Below are 21,161 nucleotides of genomic sequence, written 5' to 3' on the forward strand. Positions count from 1 at the left end.
AGGTGCCCTCAACAACAACAGCCACAAAGCCCATTCTCTAGGGGAAATCTCCTCCCCCTTCCTGTGGGTAGGGCAGAGCTCGCTGGAGATTGGTCGTTGGAACGTGGCTAGGTGGAGGCAGGAGGCCTCTCCTCTGTGCTTGGAGGGAAGAGGCTTCATCGGAGCCTGGGCCTGGAGGACGTGGTGGGGAGGGAAGGGCTGCATGGAAGTGGATGGACAGTGGACAGGGCCGTGGTGGCTTTCGGGTCCTACGGGGTACAGCGGAGAACAAGAGCCTGAGTCCTGAGTTGGACAGGCACCGGAGTCCTGGGTGTCACCGGGAAAACGCTGCGTCTCTCTGAGGCTCACATTCCCACCTACAGAAGGGGTCGTCCACAGACAACCCCAGGTCTGTGACTGTAGAGAGAGCTGCTCACAGCACTCCCTGCTGCCACCGGTCCAGCAGGCACCAAAAAAGACACTAGCAGGAAGAGCCCCGTCTCAGTTTCCCATCCAGAGGGGCTGCCTTCTCCTAGACCCGAAAGTCTCTCAGGGCTGGGATTTGTTCCCTTCCTGCGGGTATAACCTGGGGATGTCTTGGTTGTCAGGACTGGGGATTGCTATAGGAGGCCAGGGATGCCCCTAAATATCCCACAGCTTATGGGACCACCCCCTCCACAAAGCTTATCTGGCCTCAAGTGCAACAGTGATTGAGAATCCCTCCTCTAAACCAGGCATGGAGGTGCACGCCTATGATCTCAGCACACTGAAGGCTGAGGCAGGAGGATCACCAAGAGATCAAGGCCAGCCTAGGGTACTTAGCAAGACCCTGTCTAAAAAACCTGAGAGAGAGAGAGAGAGACTCTGCAGACTTGTGGTGTGACCCGAACAGTGGCCACAGCACACGTGGCTGTGGGTGTGTGCAACGAGACCAGTTCACGCAGAGCTGTGCTGTAAGCGTAACACATTGCGTTTCAAAGATTTAGCATGAAACAAGAATGTCAACTATCTCATTAATAATCTGCATGTAGATTACATATTTGGATATGTTATGTTAAATAAAATATATTATGAAAACGAATTGCACCTTTTTAACTTTTAAAAAGCGTGGACTCAGACCACGGACCGAGACAGTGGGGCCTGCGGGACAGTGGTGGCTTCTGTCAGTTGGGGAGGACCTCAGGACCAGGGGAGGGTCTGGACCCATGTGGCTGTAGTTGCGTCCCAGGAAGGGCAAAGGGACCCCTCACTGCTCTGGCTTCTGTGCCCTCACTGGCCTGCACCTCTCCCTGCAGGGTGGCGGACAGAGCACAGCCCCTCCTTCCTCCTCACCCTCACCGGGCCACCTCACCAGCCTTCCAGGCAGCACCAAAAGTGTCCCAACAAACAAACAGGCGGGTATGGTGACAGCTGAGGCTTAGAGACCTGATCGCCTGGCTCCTGGCCCACTCCCTGGCAGAGCCACAGGTGCCGGGACCTCACCCGACTGCTGAGCTGTGACGTCAGTGACCCAGCCTGAGGTGTACAGTGGGGACCACTGAGGCTCAGGCCAGGGCAGAGTTGCAGGGAGGTCATGAGGCTGAGTGGGGTCAGCATGGCAAGGGCCTGCTGTGGAGGCGGCAGTGGGGTGGCTGGGTAGGTAGGCAGGACTGTCAGGGCCACAGGGATGGGAGGAACGAATACACCTAGGAGGGTATGGGGAAGACACGAGGCTGGGCTTTGTTGGGGGCCTGGGAGGTGCTCCAGGAGGCAGACTGGTTAGAGAGTGAGAAAGGCTCAGAGAGGCCAGGGGACTGAAGATCACAGGTCCTCTTTCCCCCTAGCGGTGACGGGGCCGTGTCAAAGCTTGTTACAGAGGCTACAGATAGACCCACCCTTCACCCACACTTCTGAAGGCCCCATTCACACACCAGGGGAGCTGCGCCACGGACTCGCTGTGTCCCTGGGGCCCTAACCTGTGCCTGTTGTTTGAGAAATCCTGCACTGTACCGAGTTTGTGCACAGAGAGGCAGAAAGAGAACAGGGTCCTGGATCTGGGACGCTCTGAAAGACCCCACCCGTGTGCCCAGAATCCTAGGCCCTCAGTTCACTTAGGGTGGTCTCTCTCTGACCCCAAAGGGAAGTCAGGGAAGGTATTCGGGGACACAGAGCTCATGGCCAGAGGCCTGGGGCACGCAGCCACCACAGCCCCCGGAGGATGAAATCGGAACCCTGAGCACCCAAGGAGCCAGATTCCCCCGTGGTCCTGCCCCTGCCCAGCAAACCTCCAGAGGCTTCTGCTGAGCAGGCTGCAGGAGGCAGGAGCTGGGGTGGAGTGGGTGAGTCAGGAGGGCTGAGGGAAGTGAAAGGGGAATTGGGCAGTGGGGAAACGGAGGGGTGCTGATGTCCCCTGGGGACGGGGTGGAGAGGGCCGGCGAGGGGACACTGGGGAATCGGGGGGTCTTGGAGAGGGGTAGTGAGGGAGCTGCGGTGGTGTCAGGGTGACCAGGAGGGGCTTGGGATCTCAGGGAATCCGGCAGAGGTTTGGGGTGAAGTTCCTGGGATTTCTGGGAGCCCCACTTGAGGGGCACAGCGGCTGGGGTCAGGATGTTCACGTCCCTGAGTCAGAGGAAGGGGAGGGGGGTCCTTGGGATTTGCGGCCGAGCGCGGTGGTCGCAGGGGTCTCCGGCCCAGCTCACCTGTAGACGTCGGTCCAGAGCTGCGTGCCCAGCACGTACACCGCCTCAATGCGGCTCCCGAACTGCAGCCGCACCGTCCGCTCGCGCAGCATCTTCCCGCACCGGGCCGCCCGGCACCTGTCGCAGGTGAGTCCGTCGCAGCAGCCTTCGCCGGCTGGACCCAGCGAGCTGCCTTATCGGGCCGTCGGGGGGCGTGGCGTGGGCGTGGCATCCGCCGGGCTCCTCTCTCATTGGGTTCACGGTGGCTCCGCCCCCCGCTCCCCCCACTCCTTAGCCGAGATCGGAGCGAAGTCGCCAAGCAGGCAGTCTCGTCTTTTCCACGTTTGGCTCTATCTTTCTTTCATTCAACAAACCCCGTCTCCCCTCCAGATCCTCCCAGCTTAGTCAGAAAACTCAACGTGGGGCTGCCAGAGGGAGACAGGCGTTGGTGGGAGCGCGGGGACGTGCCCTAACCCAGTCTGGGGTCCTGGAAGCCTTGTCAGAGGGAGGGACCCCTGAGCCTTTTTCCCCCCACCCTACTGCGGACCGAGTTTAGGTCTTTTGCATTGAGCTACATTCTCAATCTTTTTTAAATTAAAAAAATTTGAGATAGGGTCTTGCTAAACAGCTAAGTGGCCCAGTGCCCAGACAGGACAACAACTTGTGATCCTCCTGCCTCAGCTTTCTAGAGTGCTTGGATTACAGATGTGTGGCACCACACCAGGCTGCCTCAGCTTTCTCGAAGGAGGTGTCTACTGATTGAGGAAGAAGAGGCAGCCTCTTGACCAAAGCCGGGAAGGAAGACATAATCGAGAGCCCTGCCCTCCTCATCAGATCCCAAATTGGGTGTGGGCTCTCAGGGGGGAAGTCAGCAGCTGATAGGGCCAGAGTGCCAGGCTGGGCGTGGGTGGGAGCCCGCCCGGTGGCTCCTGGGAGGAGGACAATGGGCCTCCCTGGCAAGGAAGGCTGTGCAGACCCTGCGGGGATCGTGAGAGGGCTGCAGAGGAGGGGATTGACCCAGTCAGTGTTTATGGGCTGAGATTTGGGTGGCACCTGGTGGCTGACGTCTGGTGCCAGTCGAGGGGACAGAGAGGGGGCAAAGACTAGGGCCTGGGTTGGCCCGAGTTGCCGAGGGGAGGGAGTGCCCTGGAGAGGTCAGTCTGTGCTCTGTGGGGGCAGAGATGTGGGGTGACATGGAGTGGGGCCTGGGCAGCCCTCCCCCACCAGCCCCCCCATCAGCCCCTTCTTCTCTGACCCAGGCCAGGGGTGGGTGAGGTGATTTGGTGTCGTGTGAGTTTGGGGACCTTCCTTGGTTGGGGACCTGGAGGGTGGGTGGGCCAAGGAGAGGCTGCTCAGGAGGGTGGTGGGGGTCCCAGGAAGGGGTGCACCTGGACAGAGCTGGGCTGGAGTATAGCTCAGTGGTAGAACATTTGCTTAGAATGTGTGAGGTCCTGGGTTTGATCCCCGTCACTGCAAATAAAAAAATAAAAAGAGATTTAAGTCATGCTGGATTCTTCCTTAATAAAAATAAAAAACAGCATGGCCAGAGCAGACGCACGCCCAGTCCCTGACTCCAACCTTCTCCCCAGGTGCCCAAATAAGAAGGTGGTGAAGAGCCCAGCTGCTTCCCAGGGTGGGATCTGGGAGGAATGTGGATGGGGAAGGGAGAGCTCAAACCGAGGCCGGGGGTCCTGATGCCCCCACCCCAGCCAGGTACCACAGCAGGCACAGGGATAGGCTGGTGACTTCTGATTGGCCCCTGGTGGCCTTGATGGGCGCATCCTCCAATCAGAGCCAATTTTGAGGCCCACAGAGGTGGCTCCGGACCAGGTACCCCTGCTCTAAGTTCCTTGTGAAGCCTTACTGTGTGTGGCAGATATTGGACACATGCCGGGGTGCTCATTTTCTGGGGGACATAGAACACTGGTTCGTTTCACCCATGGGAAACTGGGGTTCCGGGGGATGGAGGAGGACATCGCTGGTCTGCATTGAGCAAGGCAGAGCTGGGTCATGACACCATCAGGGCAGTGGTGGCCTGAGGCAAAGGGTGACTCCCAGCGAGAAATAGCAGTGGCTGCTTATGGTTCCTTGCGGTGGGCTGTCCCGGATCAGGTGGCCCTTGTCGTGTGGATTAGGATCGGGGCATTCTACCCTCCCAGCAGCCCGCACTCTGCAGATGAAGACAGAGCACAGAGAAGGTGAAGACGTAGCCTGGGTTGCACAGCTTCTGAGAGTACCACAGCAGGATGGGAACTTGCAGGCCTTTGGGCCACAGGCGGGGGCAAGGCAGAGATCCTTTCAGCCTTGACCTTGGGCAGCCCTGGGCAGGCAAGCAACCCATCTCTGAGCCCGATGCGAGGAGGGTGTTAAATGAGATGATGCTGCACAGAAATGCAGCCCCTGCTTTAGACTACACTGGCCGCCCACCCACAGGGCTGCTGCCATCTCTGGCTCGCCCTATCGGGCACGGTGCCTGGTGGATGGGCCAGGAGTTTCCTGGTGCTCAGGGGTTTAAAATAGCTGGAGCGGTCGCAGCTGTTGCCGGATTCAGGGCCGGAGGTCTCACGCACCACGGCCGCTCCCACTGCTCCCCAGGGCCTGGAAGATCCACAGGGATCACTTGGTACCTTTTTTGAGATGCCAGCAAAGGGCAGACCTAGCTCGGGCCAGTTCCTGGTGCTGGTGGGCCCACACCCCCAGCAGCCTCCACCCCTGCCAAATAGGTGCCGGAGCTCTGGGGCTGGGAGAGGGGTCTTCTGTGCTGTCTCCTGCTATGACCCTTCTCAGGGGGCTCTTGGGGCCAGGCCGGGGGAAGCCTGGGTCGGGTGGACACAGACATCCACGGCCTGCTTTGAGGACACTGGCAGCTCATCCCGTGTGCAAAGAAAGAAATTCACAGTAACGCCTGGTCAGTCGGTGAAAACTGAAAAAACACGATCACCCGGGACCCTGCAGTGAGATCATAGCAGATTCAGTCTTGCAGGGAGGTGGGGTCCATATGTCCTGAGCCTCTGGCAGCTTCCCATGTCTTAGCTCACTTTATCCACGCAAGAACCCTACGAGGTGGGTGCTGTTATCACCTTTCGTTTGCACAGAGCCATCGACCTGCCTGATGAGAGGCCTGGGGCCTCTGGACTTGGTAGACTTGTAGGGGGCTCAGGCCTGGCTCTTTCACTCATAGCTGGTGACCTCTCTGTTTCTTCCTCTGTGAAGGAGACAGGAGCCCAACCCAGGACTGTGGGAAACGGTGGAATCATGAAGTCCACTGCGCAGTGCACCACGGCCAGGCACCGGCCGAGTCTCACAGACGCATGTGGGCAGATGTTCGAAGCCAGGTAAAGGGGCTTCTGATGGTCCGTGCTGTTCTATAACATGCTTCAAAGCCTGTGCAATGTGAGAGGCAGCCTGGCCGCGTGGCCTGGGCACACAGAGCCTGGGGAGTCTGTGAAAGCCTTTCCGGCTTTGTGCTAAGGTCATGGGGAGCCATAGAAGGCCTCTGGAACAGGGAGATGGCACGAGATGCACTTAGGGTGATCGTGCTGGCTGCTGCGGGCAGCTGAGCGGAGCAGGAATTCTGGCAGGAGACAGAGTGGCCGGCAGTGGGGCCCGTGCCCTCCCCACCCGAGGGACCGTCCACCCCGCTCCACCTTGCTCGGCTCCCTCGTGTCCTCTGGCCCAGCACAGCCCACCTCCGGGTCCCAGTGCCTTGGGAGGCGTCTTTGGCCAGCTGTGAGGAGGGGCACTCGTTCCACACGTACCTGCCTCGGCCCTCCACCCTGCAGGGCATCTCCCGCGGAGGGAGGGCTGGGCGTCCGATGGCTGGGACTGCTGAGGACAGGACTCAACCCCTCTCTACTCGCACCGCCTGGGAGGGTGAGTACGAGGAGGCAGAGATGTGTTAATGCACCGGCTGCATGGCTGTGGGGTTGGAGGTCTAGACATCTGGGCAGAGAGGACGCTGCATTCTTTTCTTTGAAATTAAGAATCGCAAGACTTTCATTCTTTCTTTTGGGTACTGGGGATCGAGCTCAGAACCTTGTGCTTGAGAGGCAGGTGTGGCGCTGCTGAGAAAGCTTTATTCCTTTAAAATTACCTTTGTCACAATTTAAAATCCGAAGCCCTTTTCCTATCCAGAGGCTTCATGAATATCGGTAGAATGGCAAGTTTTTCACTTTAAAAGATCGTGTTGACAATGGCCAAAGATGATCCCTGTAGGCATTTGTCCAACCTCTGAGAAGGAGGGAGATTTTCAAGCAGCCAGTTCAGAACTTATAGCTTAAATCCCTCCACGTAACAGGGAGTGGTCAAATTTTTATGGCCCCACAAGGGACAACTGCTCCAAGATGACGTCTCTGGATGGATGTGGGGTATTCGGCTTCACCTGACTGCGAGCACATCTGCCCCGTCCCTCCTTCCGCATCCACAGCCTGTTCTCTTGTCTTGGTCACAAGGCTCGGTTGGGAACTGTTTTGGAACACAGCGCGTCACAGGGCCACGGAGAGCATTAACGCACCGAACATCGCGTAACTGCAGTTTCAGTGAAGGTAACTGATTGTCGTCCACAAACCCTCACGCCGGACCAGGCCTGCCCACCCTTGGGAGGGCAGTCTGCTTTCTTGGGCATCGACTGGGTATGTGTTAATCGCATCTGACAAGTATCCTACGCAACCACATCTAGCTGGAATCTGACTCAATGACTGGGCACCATTCAGATCAAGATGTACATTGATGCGTGTAAAATACACACAGATTTCAAAGAACTGGCAAGACAAAAGATCACTTTATTTATTTTTGCAGTGCTGGGGATGGGACCCAGAACTTTCCGCATGCTAGGCAAATGCTTTGCTACTGAGCTGTACTCCCAGCCCAAGAAAATAAAATTTTTTTTTTTTTTTTGAGAAAGGGTCTCGCTGTGTAGTTCAGGCTGGCCTTGAACTCACTAGGTAACCCAGGCCTTGAACTCATGGTGAGCCTCCTGCCTCAGCTGTTTGAATGCTGGGATTATAGGTGTGAGCCATCACACCTGTCTCTAAAATACTTTTTAAAGAATATTGATTACATGTTGACAGACTATCTCGGACATTCTGGGGGAAATAAAAATATTGCAAAATTCGTTTTACCTATTTATTTTAATTTTTAAAAAAAGATGCGGCTACTTGGAAATTTAAAGTTGCCTGTGAGGCTGGCATTTCCAGCTTGCCCTGTTCCTCTCTGGGAGGTGCCGGTCCACCCCTCCAGACCCTCCAAAGGCCATGACCACCTTGTGCTCCATCACCTCTCCTGGTGGAGTTCGGGGCCTGGGCATCGGAGATAAATGCTTGGTGAAGACAGTGGAATCCCTTGTTCCTAGGGGGATTCAGGGCAAGAAGATACCGTGCTGTACCAGGGGAAAAATGTGTCTGTTGCTATTCCCCTTCTTGGCATCTTCCTAAATGAATTAAAAGCCTCCTATCACAGCGATATGCGCACATCCATGCATGTGACAGCACAGTTTGTAACAGCTAAATCGTGGAAACAGCCCAAATGCCCATCAACTGATGAACAGATAAAGAAGATATGTTTTTTAAAAATACAGCGGAGTACTACTCTGCCGTCAAGAGGGATAAGCTTGAGACATTTCTAGCTAAAGAGATGCACCTTGAGAAATAAATTTGACACACCTGTGCAAATACCTCATCGCTTCTCTGGCGTGAGAAACTGAAAGAGTAAATAAGAACCAAAATTTCTACTTAGATATTGGGAAATGGGAAAAATATTAAAATGGAAGGGGGTACAAGGTGGGGGAGCGGGAAAGGAAGGGAGGAACAAGATAAAAGATAACAGAAGGGAAAGTGGAAACAAAGCTTTTGTAAATAAAGAGGGGAAGAGGGGTTGAAGAGGAGAGGGGAATGGAAAAACAGGAATCAGCAAGATATATCATGTACAGGTGCAAACTCCATATGATGAATGTTATCGTTATGCAAATCTAAAATGTACCAAACAGCGGGGCGTAGTGGCGCACACCTGTAATCCCAGCACTCGGGAGGCTGAGGCAGGAGGATCACTGTAAGTTCAAGACCAGCCTGGGCTACACAGTGAATTCCAGGTGAGTCTCAAGTACATAGTGAGACCCTATCTCAAAACAAATAAACAAACAAAACAACAACAACAACAACAACAAAAAAAAACAAAAGAAAAAACGGCTAAAAAAAAAAAAGTTAAAGAATAGGCTGGAAGAGGTGTTGCCACCAGGTGGCGCCGGGTCCCCATTTTAGAATCAGGAGGCGGTCGGTTTTCTTGCCAGAGATGGTCCGAGCCTGCCCTGTCTTGAGAGTCTGGCCCTTTCCTTTAGCTTTTGGGGCCCTCTTCTCCTGGTGGTTGGGGTCACGATCCAGAGACTCCACTCGTGTGAGGTCAGCAGTAGGACCCGAAGTAGGACCTTCCTGGGCACGGGGCCAGCTGCGCCCGAGGGAGCGCCCTGTGCCCAGTTTCCAGCAGGGGCGTTGCTGACCAGGATCCCAGCACAGCCTCCTAGGGTTCAGAGAAGGAAGAAAAGGATTTAGAGAGCAAGCTAAGTGGAGGTGGGGAGAGGGGAGCAGAAGTCTTGAAATCCAGCAAAATGCGGCTGGGTGTCGGGGCTGGATTTGGATCCCAGTGCTGCCTGACCTGGTCCGTGCCTCAGTTTCCCCATCTGTCGAATGTGCTGGTGAAAGTGTCTTCCCCACTGACTGTGAGAGGAACGAAATGAGGAGGAGCACGAAGCCCCCGGTTCGTAGCAGGTGCTAGAGGTGGCGGCTGAGCCGCCTGGTCTCCCTGGGGAAGGTGCCGTCTGGCCCATTTGGACCCCAGCTGGGAGCTGAGGGCGCTAGGAAGGTGGGAGTGGGTGATGCGATTTAATTTCTGCAGCTGTCATGCCGTCATGCCAGCGGGCAGTCTTGGTGCCCTGAGGCTTCTGTGCTGAGAATAGGTCGCTGGTTCCCTTTGGCTTTCGAAATGAATATTCTGTTCACCGCCGCTATGCAGCCAACAATTGCCGGCAAGCTTTGGGTTCAGGTGAAAAGTCCTCTGGTGTGAACCCATGCTGGATGAGTCGGTTTGTAGGAGGCACTTGGAGCAGTCAGGCTCCTGGAGACGGAAAGCAGAATCGTGGCTGCTGCTGGGGGTGAGGGGGGTGGTGCTGGTGTTTAGTGGGTGTGGAAAAACAAAAAGTGAAATGAAAAACATTTATAAAATGTTTAGAATTTTTTCCTTTTTTTTTTGAGATTGGATCTCACAATATTTGCCCAAGCTGGTCTCAGGCTTCCTCTTCAGCCTCCCAAGTAGCTGGGACCACAAGTGTGTGTGTAACAACTTTTTTATTTTTTTGGTGCTGAGGTTCGAACTCAGTACCTTGCACTTGCAAGGCAGGTGGTGGCACCGCTGAGCTAAATCCAGGGCCCTAATGTAACAACTTTTAAAATGATTTTTAAAATTAAAATTCGAAAACTGAATATTTGACCCCCTAGGTATACAATCTGGGTTAATTAAACATGTTTAAACATGTGTACATTTAAACACTTGTAAATACACGCGGTTTCTTTTTAAAACTATTTCTGTTGCCCTAATAAGACTTTTTAAGGCTCTTAGATATTTCTTAGAACTCCAAGAATGTATATTATAAATGGGGTGGATTTAAGTTCTCACAGCTTACTACTGTTGACAAACTTAGTAAGACTTTGTGAAAGTCACTGGTACCAAAATGGAATCACTTCACATCAAACCATAACAGATGGAAACAGGAGGCTATGACACAGGACCCTTCGTGCACGATGATGCCAGTAAGAAGTGACTGTAACGCAGGAAAGTCCTGCAGGGCCCGCACACCTGCCTGTAGCAGGAGCCACGGCAAAGAGCTGCCCCAGGCCCAAGGGACTTCAGCACGCAGCCTGCACCAGAGGCCAGTTGGTAACGGCTGTCCTCACCGATGATCTGAGCCCCACGGGCCCTTCAGCTGGGCCCTGCGGCTGGGGGTTCTTGTTACACAGCCTGTGTGGCTTCTCTTTGTTTCCGAAAGTCTTTTGTTCCGATGCCTTTGGATAAGCCTCTGAGGTCACAGCACGTATATTCCAGACTGTGGTCCCCCGTTGTTCCTAGGAACACTTATTTGTTTCCGAGAGCCTGTCTCTGACTTTCTGTTTAGGTTCACAATTTCCGTTTAAAAATCACAGGTCTAAATCAATGAGTCATCTGTGCACTTGCAAATAAAAACTTGAGAGTGTCCTGTTGTTCCTATATGTCATTGTCAATATTGCAAGTAGTTAAAATTCCAAGCTTGCGCTTATTATTTCTCTGACTCCTTTCATTTGTTTGATTTTTTTCGTTTTGTTTTGGTACCGAGGATCGAACTCGGGACCTTGCGATTGCGAGGCAGGTGGTGGAACCACTGAGCTAAATCCCCAGGCCTGGACATAAGTTTTGACCCAGATCTCAAAGGAACCACAGCAGGATTTCTTGTAACCTAAGAGGGAATGGTCACGTAGCCTATGTCCTCTGGGTCCAGCGTGTCTAGTCCCTGTTTCCCCAGTCAGATCTGGGGCTAGGAAATGACCTCCCTGGTGGCTTTCTCACCTTTTTGAATCCAACTATGGAATCCCTGCTTGGCTCTGTTCTGAATTCTGCCCATATCTGTTGGGGCTGCCCTGTTACAGACATTTGAATAGCACCCAAGTGAATCTCCGTGGTGCTTGTCTGGCTCCTGGGACAGCTCTAAACTTTCATTAGAGCCAGAGTCGCAGCCTAATATAAGGTTTCGGTAGTGACCAAGAGTCACAGCCTAAGAAGCCGGGATACTGTGTAGAAAAACCAGACATGGGGAGGCAGAGTCTGGGGTTGGGTCCACCTTTCTAGGAGGTCCTGGCTCCCTTGACCACCCTGGCTAAAGCATAACTCTTCTGCCTGGTTCATTTTCCTGTAGTCATTACCGGATGAAAATAACTTACTTAGGCAAATAGAAACACGAGGCACCCAGTTGCATGTGAGTTTCAGATAAACAATGACTACTTTCCCTAGGTCCCAAATATCACACAGGACACAAAAATGATTCAGTGCTCACCTAAAATTCACTTTTGACTGGGCATCCTGTGGCTTACCTGGCAGCCTTACTTACCTGCTGCCCCTCGGAATCCTCCCCAGGGAACATTCAGTCTGCCTGTGCACGGCAGCTGCTTTACGAGTAGCTGAATGGATCCGTGAAAGAATGAATGAATGAACTCAGAACCTAAGGGAGGTACCTGTCCCAGGGACCACTGGGGAGTGAGGGCCGCGGAGAGGCAGCTTTCTGCTCTTCTCAAGAAGAGTTCTTAGCTGGGTGTGGTGGTGCGTGGCTGCAGTCCCAGCAGGAGGCAGGAGGGTCACAAGTTCAAGCCCAGCCTGGGCAACTTGGTGACTTAGCAAGACCCTGTATCAACATAAGAAATAAAAAGGGGCTGGGGATGTGTCTCACTGTGACGGCCCTGTTCAGTACCCAGTACTTACTGAAACAAAGAAAAAAACGACGAGAAAAGAGATTTCTATCATCAGGGGTATGACTGAGGAGCTAGCTGCCCTCGGAGAGTGCTGGGGCTCAGAAGGCGAACCCCTAGAGTGTAACACTTTGGCAGGCTGAGTACTTGAAACTGAAGGCGCCGTCTCAGGTCCAAGGTCTCCCTGACTGTCTCCCTCCCTTGTCTCTTGCCCCTCTTCCTCTGAAAGCATGGGGGTGGGGTGGGGGGAGCTTCCCTTGTGCTGCCCTTATCTCTTTCTTTGTTTTTGTTTTTGAGACAGGGTCTCCCAGTGTGGTACAGGCTGGCCTCGAACCCACTGTGTAGCCCAGGCTGGCCTCAAATTCTTGGCGATCCTCCTGCCTCAGCCTCCCGAGTCCTGGGATTTCAAGTGTGGGCTGCCACATTTGGCTTTCTTTTTCTCTTTTTAATTTATTTTTTATTTCTTGCCCTTCGCTGACTGCAGCTGTCCCTCCAGTGGAAGGCAATCATGTGACCCTCTTCCCTGTCACAGGGGAACCCGACAGGACAGGTGACTGAGGTGGCCCTGGCCTCACCCCTCACTCAGAGACTGGCCCAGCCCACTGCCTCTTCTTTCTTGGACTGAGCAACTTAATCTGCAAAACGAGACAACCTTTCTTCCCTCACCTCCCGGAATGTGTCTCCACCTTCCCTAGATGCCCCCCTTCTGTTCAGTGGCTCAGGACGCTGTGAATGTCAGTGCTCACTTTTTGGGCTGCTCAGTGAGTGCACAGGTCAGGTGACAGACGTGTGGTGTGTTCCTGTTGGGAATCTGCCTATGGCCAGTTTGTTTCCTAGACCCACACGCTGAGCTCCTGCCTGGGTCCCCTCCTTTGGAGTGTCCTTGGTGATCTCTGAAGGAATCAGAATGAGTCTCCCCTCAGTTTTCTTGATGCCCCTTGGGCTCTGGCTGAGTTTTTCCCCCACCCAGGTACAAGTTGGACAGATTTCAGGGTCTTGTGATACCTGGCCGGGCCACTGGGGGGCCCTGGGCCAGAAGACTGAGGAGCTTGGAGCCCTGATGTCCCATCTGCCGCACCATCCTGCGGTCAGGAGCTGGCTGCTGGAGCAAAGCAGAGTGAGTCCCCAAGCCCCGTGGAGTCCCACGGGTTCCTTTCCCAGTGCTCGCTGTGGGTGTGACCCTGAGGTCGCAGAGAGAACACAGGTGATGTCCGTGTGTGTGTCGGGGTGTGTGCTGTCCTGGGGTCCGGAGGGTGACTTCCTGTCCCCACAGGCACTTGTGGGCTCTGAAGAGGGCCCGGGAGTCCCTGAGGGGCCTGTGCTGCGTGGAGTCACCCGCGTTCTCCAGCAGGGTGTGTAACCCCTTACAGGATGTTTATACTCTATTTTCAGGCAGTTAGAGGGTGGTAAGGAATTTTTCCTGCTTTTTCTTTTTTTTTTTAAAGGGCTTTCCTGCTGGTTCTCAGTGGCTTTTAGGTCAAAATAATCCATGTGCCAAACAGGCATATTTTGGGGTAGCATCTTCTGGACCCTCATGAGGACGAGACACAGGAATCTCAAGCCTTAGCTCTCTAGTAAAGGGGAAGATGCGTTTTCCCTCTTCCTTTGCTAACAGCGTGTGGAGCGGCCCCTCCCCTAAGCGCCTGCTCTTTGACCAGAGCTCCGCCGCGGCAGGTGGGTGCCGGAGGAGGGGTGTAGCAGCTGATCCGTGTCTCACACAGGAAGACGCCTCAGGACAGGAGGAAGAGGCTTACCCCGTGGAAACTGAACAGGGCCTAGCCCACCCGAGGGCCCTCCCGCAGCTGGCTCCAGTCCTCTGTCACTGGGCCACACCGATCTTCAGCACCAGAGCTGTGCCCCCTTCAAGCCGACATCCTTTCCTCGTTTTTCCTTTCCGTCTCAGTGAAAGCTTTTGCCTGTAGGTTCCTGCTTTCTCCTCTGTTTTTTTTTTTTAGACAGGGTCTCACTATGCAGTGAGACTGACCTTGAACTCACTATGTAGCCCAGGCACAGCGATCCTCCTGCCTCAGCCTTCCCAGTGCTTGGATTACAGGTGTGCACCACCACGCCCGGCTTCTCTGCTTTCATTTCGATGTCCAAAGCAGCGCTCACAGCCCGAGATCAGTCGCAGCCCTTGGGCTGCAGACCCTGTGCCGCAGGTATGTACCGAAATTCTTCCGGGTGTCTCCCAGACCATACCCCCAGCTACCCACAGACCCACACCGGGGCGCAGGGAAGGCGCAGGCGCACGAGTGGTCGTGGCCTACCCCCCGCAGCCCCCCACAGCTGCGCGTGTCCCTGCACACACCCGACCGGAGGCTGAGTCTGTGGGGAAGGCTCCCGGCTGGTTCCGGTCAGGACTCCTCCTCCTCCAGCCCTCTCCGGACCCTGACCCTCTGCCGTGCTGTCCCAGGCGCCCCTGCTGGCTGCTGTGTGTGACAGGGAAAGGGGTGTGGTAAGGGAGCGGCTGGGGGTGGCGAGGGGGCACAGGAAGTGGGAGTCCTGACGGTGGCTCCACCCTGTCCTCTCTGCCTGGTGCTGGCATTGGGCAAGTTTGAGCCTCAGTTTTCCGTTTTAAAATCTGTGACACGGAAGAAGGACTATAAATAATGCAGCCATTGTTTATGGGGCACCTACTCTGCCAGACAGAGTCATTCATTTCAGACCTGTCAGGATAGATTTTTAGATTGAAACTTAGGAAACTGCCAGTTTCACAGGTCCAAAGTGAAACGCTGATGTCTTTATTTGGTTCAGCCTAATGTTACTACTGATGGGGTTCAGAACACAAGGCTAGCAGGGTGTGGTGGTGCACGCCTGCAATCCCAGCACTCGGGAGGCTGCGGCAGGAGGATCCTTGTGAGTTTGAGGCTGGTCTGGGCTACCTAGTGAGACCCTACTAAAAAAAACCAAACCCAAACCAAACCAACCAACCAAACAAACAGAGGGAACACGAGGCTACCCAGAAACACTGACTATTTTAAACTGAAGGGATCTGAGGGTGGCGGGTACCAGAAGTACTCTCCCACCTTCCCTGAAGGTCATAAAGAGCCTCTTGTGGAGGAGATGCCCCCACACCCGCCAGACGGGAGCATCCTCATCTCTGAGGCTCAGAGAGGCGAAGTCACTGCCTGAAGGGCACGGACACTCTCAGCCTTGATGCCAGGCCAGGAGGTGGACTAAGCCAGGCTGTGCCAAACTCCGCACCAGGCAAACAGGCCGTGCCCCATAAATGCTTTTCCTTGCTTGCTTTCGCTCCAGGCAAAGATCTGCACCCCGGCAGGGAGATGATTGACAGCGCCATTCCTTCACCGGCTCCTCCCCTCTGCGTCACTCGGTGCTGGGGGCGGGGAATCAGGCGGACCTCACCTACCCCTGACCCTCATCCTCCACCCCAGTCTGAGTGGCAGAACAGCTTCCTCTTTCTGGGAGTCACCCTGCACGGCCCCTGCCTGCCGGCTGTGCCTCCCCTCCCTTCCTCCTGGGCACGGGTTTGGTAACTGCTTTGCCCGGATCTGCATTTGCCCATGGAGGTCAAGTGCCCGGTGCAGCCAGAGCCAGAGGCCCCCAAGTTCGCAGCCAGTTTCGGCTGAACCCCCTTCTGTGCCTCCAGGGTGCTCCGTGTTATTCGCTCCCATGGTGACACCTAGAGGGGGACTTTTGTTCGCTCCGCTTGTCAGGCCGTGGGACTGAGTGGAGATTTGTGGGCTTGAGATGGAGCTGTGGAGAGGCGGGGTATGGGCACTGCACAGAGGACCGGAAGGGCACCCTGGGAAGGTGACAGTGTCGGCCAAGTCAACAGTCAGGGAGGGAGCGAGGACGGGGAGGGGCCGGGGAGACCGAACAGGGGTGGGGCGTGGGGGCTCTGAGGGCGACCCTGAGCGCAGGAAGGAGAGGCCAGGCCAGGCTGTGGGCACCTCGGGCATCCCTTGGGGACCCAGAGCCAGGTCTCAGGCCCCAGGAAGCTTGAGGCATCTGGGACCCTCCAACAGGACTCCGCCGATAAAGGGGAGTGGGAGGTGGGTGCGGACCCTCGGCCGGGGGGGGAAGCCACCGGTGCCCTCCCCAGAACCCTCTCTTCCCATTGTCTTAGGGTCTGAGACGCTAATGGGCCTGGGTGAAGCAGTTCTACCACTGTAATGTCTGGATGTTTTTATCTTCAACCATTCGGCGCCGTAAGATGCCCTCACCCTAATGTAAAGGTCTGCGGTCCTGCTGCATTGCTTCTCCTAGAGAGCTGAGTGTCCACACTCTCAGGCTCCATAACCCACGCATGCTGAGGAGCCTTTGGTCTCAGATTCCGTAACTGGAAGGTTCTATGATTGATGGCAGGATGGTGTGGGTGGGGAGGGCAGGGGTAGGTCCGGGTGCACAATCCTGAGCCCCCACCCTCACCCCAGTCAGCTCCCCAGGCTGGGTACACAGAGCTACCAGGAAATACTTGCGGAATGACTGATTGCTCGGGCAAGAAAGGACAGGGTGTTCGGGCCCGGAGCAGGGCTTGAACTGGCAGAATTAAGTCAAGTACATTTGCAGGGCTTGCAGATGAAAGGCCGAGCACTTGTGAAGTCACGATGGAGCAGAAGCAGGGCTGGCCAACGGTTTTTTTTTGTATCGGATCACACTTGGGACCTTGCACTTGCCAGGCCAGAGCGGCACCACTGAGCTAAATAACTGGCCTCGTTTTTATTTTGCAGTTTTTAATTTTTGAGACAGGATCTTGCTCTATAGCTCAGGCTGGCCTTGAACTTACAGGAGTTCTCCTGCCTCAGTCTCCCGAGAGCTGGGATTACAGGTGTGCCCCACTGTTCCTTGGTATCACTTTTTAGACTTAGGTTAAGAAGGGACGTTTAGGTCACTGCCATAATTGGAAGACTGTTGTCACTTGTCTTAAATAGATTCCTATTAAAACACACATAAGGAAAGTGGGATCTCCTGAGTAAAATCAGTAGGGTGGCCGGGAGGCTGGGGGAAAGAGCCAGGTGGGACCGGGAGGCGTGTGCTGTCTCCCCTCAGCCGGTGATACTGACTTCGGGGCCTCTGCTGCTTCCGCAGACAGCAGGACAGAGCTGCTCCTTGTACCGGGACGGACACAGCCCCGAAGGATGGCCAGGGAGGAAGGCCGGGACTGGGCAGTTCTCAGTGGAGCCAGGGCACGTGGGAGCAGGCTTTTCCACCGCGGCTTCCTCTTGTCCCTGAGCCGTGGAGAAGTTCAAGGCAGCTCTCTCGGGCACCTTCCACTGCGCCCCTCTGTCCCCACCTCTCTGGGGCTGTGGCTGGTTCCTCGGTTCCAGACACGCTTGTGCTTTCCAGACACTTGCTGAGCGTCTTCTGTCTGCTGGGCTGGACCCTGACGTGCTGCATCGGGGGGATCCCGTGAAGGCCGGGCTTCCCCCGTCTGCCAGCCGGGCGCACCTACTCTCACGCCCCCGAGCACGGGGACGGTACCATGGCACCCGGGTAGTCGTGGCGAGGAGGGGAGAGAGCTCAAATCTGCCTCCGAAGCCAGTAGGTCCTGGGGAGTGGACAGGAAGGGAGAGGCTTCCCAGACAGAAGCTCCTTGTGGACCGGAGGTGGAAAGGGGCTGCTTAAGCTCTTTGGTGCAGGTGTAGACAGTCATGGTGCGCCTTCTCTGACCTCTTTTGGTGGTGGTGATCAGGGTCAGAGCAGAGGGCGCGTACTGAGGAGGGGGCACTGAAGGGAGCTGGGCGGGCTTCCCTGAGGCACGTGAACCGGGTCCTGAAGGGAAGGTAGGAGTTTTCCAGGTGCGGGATATGTTTCAAAGAGTTGGTCTAGCACGTGTCCTGGGTCCAGGGTCCTGCTCACTTAGCCACTGGGGGTTGGAGAGAGGCCACGGGGGATACCTGGGAGGCCCCGGCCTTGAGGTTGCACAAGTCCTCCCGGGAGGGCACAGACAGTTCCTAGCATCCTCTGGAACGAGAGAGGCACTGAGGGAGGAGGGGAAGGAGAGCTGGCCGGGGAAGCCTCACCACAGGGAATGCATTGTTTAATTTTAACACACATTGCAATGATTGTTACAAGATAATATATGTTCCTTGTGGGAAAAAAATCCAACAGTAAAGAATTGTGTAAAATTAAAGAGTGGAAGCTCAACGTTTGCCCTTCTGCCCAAACTTTCTCCCACTTTCAGGCATTTGACAGCCCTAATACGTGCGGCGTCGGATGCCTGGATTTTCCTCCCCCGGCAAAGTGGGACCGTAGTAATACTATCATCTTATTTTACAGCTTGCTTTTCTTTCCTCTCATTGCTGATTCATTCCGTAAATATTCCCGAGTACCTACTCTATGCCAGGCACCGTGTTAGGCTCTGGGAAGAAGTAAAGATGAAATCGGGCCAGGAAACGGCTCACGCCCAGACGACCTTAGGGACGGACACCCGGATATGTAAACAAACTACAAATCACAGGTTATGGCGAGGGCTGCGGAGGAAAGCAGCACAGTCAGAGGAGAAAAGGGGCCTACTCTACGCAGGGCGGCCGGTGACGGCTCTTTGGAAGAGGTGACACTGGAAGTGACGTGGCCAGGGAGGGCAGAGAGCAGCTCGAGAAGCCGTAGGCGGAGGGGAGAGAGATGACAGTGGGTCCCAAACTCCAGGTTGGTGCGGCTCTGTGAAAACTGCTTGGGTCACACAGTACGAGCCGCAGGAGTCGTTCCAGATTGCAGGAAACTAAAGCCAAGCCTCGATAACCACACAGCGTCTGGGGTTCTGCTTTTGCTAGAACGGATGCTATGTTGGCAGTCGGTAGAATCCCCCAAAAGTATGTGGGTCAGACGATAGTATTGTGTTGTGGTTCGTGTTGATATTTGCACTGCGGCCGTGCCAGAGACTCCCATGAATTTCCGGATATGCACACTCCGTACTCACAGTAGGTGATGCCCTGACTGCAACCGACTAGGCAGCGGTCTGGATGTACGAAAATGTATTCCATGTATGCAGAAAATGCAGACTGTAAGTACATAAAATAGAGAGGGAGGAAGAGGAGAAGCGGGGGGTACGCAGAGGGAGAAGGAGGGAAAGCAGGAAGGAGAGAGGAGAAAAGGAAAAAAAAGGGGGGGAGGGAAGAGGAGGGTGCGGCAAGGTGTCCCTCTGTGGGGGATCGGGGTGAGATGCATGAAGGTGACTGGAAATCCTTGCACTGTTCCTGCGATTCTTCTGTACATCTGAAGCTACGTGGACAGAAAGCATCTGGCAGAAGGATCGCTGGCAGTCGGGAGCGAGTGAGAAGCTGCCTTCGGAGAATTCACCCGACTCACCCTCCCGCCAGGTGACAGGACAGCCTGGTCCCCCGTTTGCACGGACACAGAGCAGTGTGAGGCTGCCTCTGAGGCAGATTAAAAATCGGCTCTCACTTCACCAGGCAGCCCTTTTACTACTGCCAAGGCCCCGCATCTCCTCCGATCCTCCCAGTGTTGCCATCTGGACCTTTGCTTTGGTATGGACGGGAAAGTGCAGGGCGCAGACGGGGGCTGCTGGTGTCAAGGACAGGAAGGCGCCTAAGGGGCAGAGGGGCCGCCAAACTGCTGAGCAGGCCTGGGATGAGGACAGAGCAGGAACTGCTGGGTTTGGGGGCACGGAGGTCACAGCCTCAGTGTGGTGCTGGGATGGAAGCCTAATCCAGCAGGTGGAAGGGACGACGGGAGGTGACATTTTGAGGACAGAGATCATACTAACCCCTCCGGGGAGTCTGCCGTGAAGACAGCAGAGAAACGGGCGGTGCTCCTGGTGTTTGCTTATGGGGAGGAGTCAGAAGAGGGCCAGAGAGCCCGTCAGCAGGAGGGACGCGTCCTCCGAAGGGCGCGGCCTCAGCATGGGTGCAGACTACTGGCGTCTGCTAAATCAAGGCTGACCGTGTTGCCGTGCCCAGGACGGCCTCACACGAGGAGCCAGCTGACCACGGCCTGCCCCTTGCTGGCATTCAGGCACGTGCACCTCCCCGAGAGACCTGTCCTGGTCGCTGTGCCACCTCCATCAGCTCCGATTTTACTCTGCTCAAACACCCGCCATCTGGTTGTTGGTCTCTGCCTGTCCCCTCAGCAGGTCACCCCACAATGGTGGGGCCCCTGCCCGCTCACCAGGTCCCTCCAGTGCCTGCTTGTTGGGTCGGTTGATCTTCAACTATGGAGTTTGTCTTATTTCTCTCCTGAGTCATTATTCTTATTTATCCGCAAAGACTCCTCGTTTATTAAGGATGTTTGCATGTCTTCTGGGGAAGGCGATGCGAGCCTTCAGCTCTGAGAGCCACCTGGCCGCCCCGGTCTAGGAATATAAACAGCAAAAGCTGAAGGCAGGCCCGGGTCAGGCGCGGCCTGAGAGGGAGGGGCCCTTTCTCCTCCCGGGGATGCAGAGAACTCGGACACCCAGGTCCTTGCCTTGCCTTAGTCATGGCATTGGCGGGTGACTCCTTGGAACGTCTGTGCCTGAGCTGAGTCACTTGCACATTGGAGTTAATGGCGCCCGTCTTTGGATCATCAGCTTGGGTGGTTTTACGCTTTTCACCTGGTGGAATTTGGGGTGGGATCCGTAGGTATGTGGACGTTTAGTGAGTTTCGTCTCTGCGCTAGGGCTGTGAGGATCCTGGGGAACTAACACGTGGTTGGGCCCTCTGGAAGCTTGAGTCCCGAGGAGAGCGAAAGGTCCACAAGTCTCCACTGTGGCCAGGAGAGGACACACGTGTTCGCAGGTGCTGGGCCAGAGTGGAACGCCTGCTAGGAGGGGAAAGTAGACTTCCCGGAGGAGGTGGCATCTAAATGGGGGCGGGGCTCTGCTCTGTTCCAAAGCCCACTCCCGCCGCTCAGCACCGCTGTCTGCCAGGCCCAAGGGGCAAGGCAGGGGTCTGGGTTGCACAACCCTCCTTAGGTGGAGACCAGAGAGCAAGGACGGCCGATCAGGGCCTCACAGAAGTCCGGCTCTGCTAGCCCTGCGCGTGGCCCTTCTGCGGGGCCTCAGTCTCCCACCCGAGACGTGGGAACGCCGGCCTGGATCTCCCGCGTGGGGTGCGGTGGCCGCGTGGCGTGAGCGGGTCGAGAG

The 21,161-nt window shown here is 55.5% G+C and overlaps 2 protein-coding genes and 1 long non-coding RNA gene across 5 annotated transcripts in view; 2 read left to right on the top strand and 1 right to left on the bottom strand.

Annotated features, from left to right (window-relative positions):
• Padi2 (peptidyl arginine deiminase 2) overlaps positions 1–2,821 on the bottom strand; it is a 39,040-nt gene extending 36,219 nt beyond the window's left edge. Inside the window, exon 1 of the mRNA XM_010614186.2 lies at positions 2,658–2,821. Coding sequence (XP_010612488.1) covers positions 2,658–2,749 — 92 coding nt within the window. The 5' untranslated portion in view covers positions 2,750–2,821. The remainder of the gene's footprint in view (positions 1–2,657) is intronic.
• Positions 2,822–12,959: 10,138 nt separating this feature from the next.
• LOC104855362 overlaps positions 12,960–21,161 on the top strand; it is a 28,509-nt gene continuing 20,307 nt past the window's right edge. For 2 of the 3 annotated variants that reach the window (XR_778383.3, XM_033767716.1), the window contains exons 1-3: positions 12,960–13,232; positions 13,837–14,033; positions 14,118–14,274. Coding sequence is in view for 2 of the 3 variants with exons in the window: in XM_033767716.1 (XP_033623607.1) it covers positions 13,023–13,232; positions 13,837–14,033; positions 14,118–14,274 (564 nt within the window). In the remaining variant the exon portion in view is untranslated. Of the gene's footprint in view, positions 13,233–13,836; positions 14,034–14,117; positions 14,275–14,391; positions 14,960–21,161 lie in introns of those variants that run through there. The other variant, XM_010614187.3, reaches the window with a different exon arrangement.
• LOC117287353 lies at positions 16,878–20,274 on the top strand. The gene is made up of 2 exons (XR_004518629.1): positions 16,878–16,907; positions 17,168–20,274. It is a non-coding gene; the product is annotated as an uncharacterized LOC117287353 (long non-coding RNA).

This window comes from Fukomys damarensis, unplaced genomic scaffold (genome assembly GCF_012274545.1).
Source record: "Fukomys damarensis isolate Sample0158 unplaced genomic scaffold, DMR_v1.0_HiC HiC_scaffold_23, whole genome shotgun sequence".
Classification (NCBI taxonomy): domain Eukaryota; kingdom Metazoa; phylum Chordata; class Mammalia; order Rodentia; family Bathyergidae; genus Fukomys; species Fukomys damarensis.